General features: G+C 44.9%; 1 protein-coding gene across 1 annotated transcript; it reads right to left on the bottom strand.

Moving 5' to 3' along the window:
• Positions 1 to 425: 425 nt before the first annotated feature.
• mterf2 (mitochondrial transcription termination factor 2) lies at positions 426 to 4307 on the bottom strand. Its single transcript, XM_031564345.2, is given in 5 exon segments — positions 426 to 2266; positions 2268 to 2309; positions 2311 to 2406; positions 2671 to 2731; positions 4026 to 4307. Coding segments are annotated over 3 exon segments (1134 nt in total). The 5' UTR covers positions 2383 to 2406; positions 2671 to 2731; positions 4026 to 4307; the 3' UTR covers positions 426 to 1246.
• Between the last annotated feature and the right edge of the window lie 215 nt (positions 4308 to 4522).

Below are 4522 nucleotides of genomic sequence, written 5' to 3'. Positions count from 1 at the left end.
AGCTCTTTTCAGTCGTGCTTGATAAAACACTGAAGGAGTCTACAGAGCTCGGCTGCGTGGCTGGTGGGGGGGCTGGGTTGTCAATACAGTCAGTGGCTTAGCGTTCACAGTTGGTGTTTGTTTTCCTCAGATATCACTCTCAATGTGGGCCAACTATCACCAGAATATGATGCATGGGGCGACAAGGTTTTAGCAGCCAATTTAGACCTGGTGCTTTTCAAGAGTCCTGTCCCTGTCTGAAGGCCCCTGTTTGCCTGAACATATGAAAATCTCACTCAATACACCAACAGAACTCCAGCCTACATGCTAATGAAGGGTGTTATTGATACTGAGCCCAGTTGGGGGCTCTAATGCATTGTGACTAGTTTGCAGAGTGAACTCTCTTACAAATGAAACAATTCAAATGGGCTGATGCCACAGCGAAATGTATGTGAATCATTTAATAAATACACAACAAAATGTATTGTAATATCAACCCGTTTACATTCAGTGGAGACATCTCTGTGGTTCAGTCTGTGCTCAGGTGTTCCTTTAGTGCCCTCATTCACACAATAGCAGCCTTTCAAGTGTCAAAACAGCATGTGATATGAAACACCAACGAAAATGCTCCACCCAAGACTGGCACCAAATGGCTTGGGGTAGAAAACTGGTTACAATGCAACTCACAAGCAAGCATGATGGAACAGCTGAAAGAACTGAGTAGTGTTGTTTCACAGTTTTACTGAATGTTACCTCATTTTACATCAGGATAAATTAGAAGATATTTTATTATCCTTTTTATTACCACACTCTTTCAAAGTAGCCTCAGTCTGCTACATCTATAGAATACTGTTGATTATATTAAACACATTCTGCTGTACAGTACCACGAAGGACATCAAAAATCAAAAATAAGTAAAAAATAAAGCTCTGTTTTGGCACAACAACCTTTACAAATGTAATAATGTTTGGGAGGACTAATCAAACTTTCAAAAGATACATTTAAATGAAGTCAATTAAAATAAATTCGGACTTTTAAGAATCAATTCATGTGTTTTTGGAGTTTGACATCACAGTGCCCTTTTTCAAAATCAACTACATAGCGAACAATGTAACATACGGAGTAATGATGTGCAAGGATTGGTGTTATGTGTGTTCACAGAATCAATATCATGTTGCTCACTGATAATCGGTAAGTAACACTGCATGTTCACATGTACCAGATAGGATATCACTTCAACCGCTGATAAGAGTGTCCAGCTGTGTTCTCACTCCTCGGTCTTCAGCGGAGCCACGGGGTTGAAGATTGGCCGCTCTCGTCGCAGCTGCAGCCTCCCATAGCCCGCCTCAAAGTCCTTCTTGGTGCCGTTCAGGGCCTCAAGGCTGCCAGTCCGGACGTCGTAGCCGTAGGCCTTCAGTCTCTCGATGCGGTAGCTCACGATCTGCGTGGTGAGCTCCAGCACCGTGGGCACCTCCGCGATCTGCTCCAGGCTGACACCGGCCGACAGCAGAACCTGGAGCCGCTCGCTCAGCACAGGCACAGAGTAGTAGAGCAGTGCCGGGCACTTGAGCACGATCTCCAGCAGCTGGGCCTGGTCGCAGCCCAGCGTCTCACGCGAGAAGTCCAGTGTGAGGCGCATGCTCTCGGGGCTCAGCTCAGTCACGAAGCCCCGCAGCTTGGCCAGCAGCTGGAGGAGCTGGGCGCTGGTGAAGCCCTGGTCGCGCAGAAACAGAAGGTTCTCCCGCAGGCCCTCGGGCGACTTGAGCAGCACATAGGGGTTCTGGCTGAGCAGCTTCTGCATCCAGATCTTCATGTTGTCCTGCTGGCCACCCAGGCTGAGGTAGGCCTCCTGCAGGGTGTGCACCATGTGCTGGTTGTGCTCCACAGGCCGGCTGAAGCTCTGGGGGGCGCTGGCCATCAGCTTGCTGATGATGCGCTTATTGAGACGCAGGCTCTGGAAGAACAGGATGTTGTCCCGCTGGTTGTTGTGGTGGCAGGCCGACGTGAAGAAGGAGGCTGGGAACTTCTCGATGATGCCCACCAGGTCCCTGTCGTTGGGACACACGGAGCCCCACAGCTCCCTCTGGGCATCCATCTGCTCGGGGCTGCACAGTACCGCCTCTGGGTGCTGCTCCAGGATACTGGCGATCGCCGAACCTTCGGCCCCCAGCCCACGTAGCAGGGTCACGGCCTCGCTCACATACGCCGGGCTCTGGTGGAGCACCCAGCCCTTTAGCTTGCGCACCTTGCGGATGTCAACAGACAGGCTGTAGAGGGCATCCACCGTCTGCTTGGTTCTCCTTCTGCGTGAGGCTGGAGCAGGGCCTGGCCTCTGTGGAGGGTTGGGATCATCGGTCCCCGCCGGCAATAGACACACAGCGAAGATGTGATGAGCCGCAACATGGCGTCACACAAAGTGGCTGATGCCTAGGAAATGAACACAAACAAAACTTAGTATAATTATGTACAGTAGTTTCATAACAGGTTATAATAATACCTATGTAACATTAAAAGCATGGCCATGGTCAATGAACGCATGTTAAAATTTAGCACAGAGTCTTTTACATTATACCAAGAAGAATTGGGCTATCAACAGTGACCACAAGAAAACTATGAATTTCGATGTTTCATTGACAGTATGGCTTTTGTATATATAAACGATGATATAGATAGATAGATAGATTTACATACGTTTTGAGATTAGGTTGTCACAGTAAGTACATGGCTCTGGTGGTTAAGTATCCTCCAAGTCCTACAGACAGTAAAAATACAGTCTCTGTTAACATTAGATAACCAGCTCTGTTAGCGTTTACACATCTGATCCAATTTAACTAGGTTATAATAATTGTACCAACAAAAAGCACTTAGCGATCTCATCATACATGATACCCTACAGCAAGTGCACATTCTAAAACAAAATGTAAATAATCCTGTTTGGTGAAACATTACCTCCAAAGAGTAGCGGTCAACTTTGTGTCATGTTATGAAATCTGGAAGCGGCGTGTAGCCAGCGACAATACCGAACATTTCAATATGGCCGCCACTCGTAATTTTTCCAAAATAATAGTCGAAATTTAGTAATACTTTAAAATAGTTTTTAATTCTACAATGACGAAAAATGAAGAAGAAAATATTCATTTAACAAACTGTATGTGCTACCAAAGCTACACTAAACGTAGAAGTAAGAAAATACGAATCAAACTATAAAAAAAGCTTGAAATACCTTGTTTTAAACACAAATAACCTATGCGTGTTGTTTAGCTGGAAAAAAATTATAATTTGTTGCTCCAAAAGAATTCTAGGAAATCTAAAATTTGACCTATCAGAAAAAAGGTGTTTGGACATCTACATGATTTATTCCACCTTACCTGTATGAGTCTGAGAGTTGAGAGGTAGGCTATAAAAAATGCGTAGACTTGGCCTACAATAATTACCTACTGATGAACTTCAAATTGTGTGGCTGAGAAAACAACAGATTATGCATCTTTGGTATGGGGGTGAAATGAAATCCTTATAACAAGTATTTTAAAGAAATATATAGATATTTAGGCCTGATTCGCCTTTGAAGGTACCAGTGTAAGTGCATGGAATTACGCAGGAAAAATACAGAAACACTTCCTTCCCTTGTGGATCTGTAGTTCTGCTGTTCAGTGAACTAGACATTGGATTATGCTCAGTCTCAACTCAGTAAGTGCATGTGAAACATCTTCATTACAGCCTAACAACCTGTTGTCACTAAAAGTCTTCATTGTGTTGCCCTTTCTCTATTTGTATCTATGTAAGTCATTGTAAAGTTTGTCTGTCATTGTTATTTTTGCCATTGGTCACATACTACAAAAACCTTTTTTTTAGAACATATATAGACATTGAGGCCTGAATTGACCATAACAAAGAAGGCTCAGCAGAGTATGAACTTCCTGAGGCTGCTGACGATGCCAAAGGCTGCCAGAGGCCATGATGGTGCACTTTTACACTGCCATTGTTGATTCCATCCTAACCAGCTCCATCACCGTCTGGTACACTGCCATTGTTGAGTCCATCCTAACCTGCTCCATCACCGTCTGGTACACTGCCATTGTTGATTCCATCCTAACCTGCTCCATCACCGTCTGGTACACTGCCATTGTTGATTCCATCCTAACCTGCTCCATCACCGTCTGGTACACTGCCATTGTTGAGTCCATCCTAACCTCCTCCATCACCGTCTGGTACACTGCCTACACGGCCAAAGACAAATAAAAGGCAGACTGCTGCATATCATTCATTCTACCGAGCGGGTGATTGGCTGCAATTTGCCATCACTTAAGGACCTGCACGACTCCAGGGCCCTGATGTGAGTAGGAAAGACTAGTGCTGACCCTTATTGGCAAAACCTACTTGCCAATAATCCTATTTATGATTCTGAAATACTTTTCAAACTAAATTTGAATCTGACTTTTATGTTGACGCCTTTTACTGCCGTTGCCGCCTATTGTCGCGTGCGGTTGCTAGCCCAACGGAATCATCTGCAAGACGGAATTTCTTCTTCTCGAACTGTATTATT

Source organism: Clupea harengus, chromosome 3, assembly GCF_900700415.2.
Source record: "Clupea harengus chromosome 3, Ch_v2.0.2, whole genome shotgun sequence".
In the NCBI taxonomy this organism is placed as follows: domain Eukaryota; kingdom Metazoa; phylum Chordata; class Actinopteri; order Clupeiformes; family Clupeidae; genus Clupea; species Clupea harengus.
This window is presented reverse-complemented; position numbering and strand designations above follow the sequence as displayed.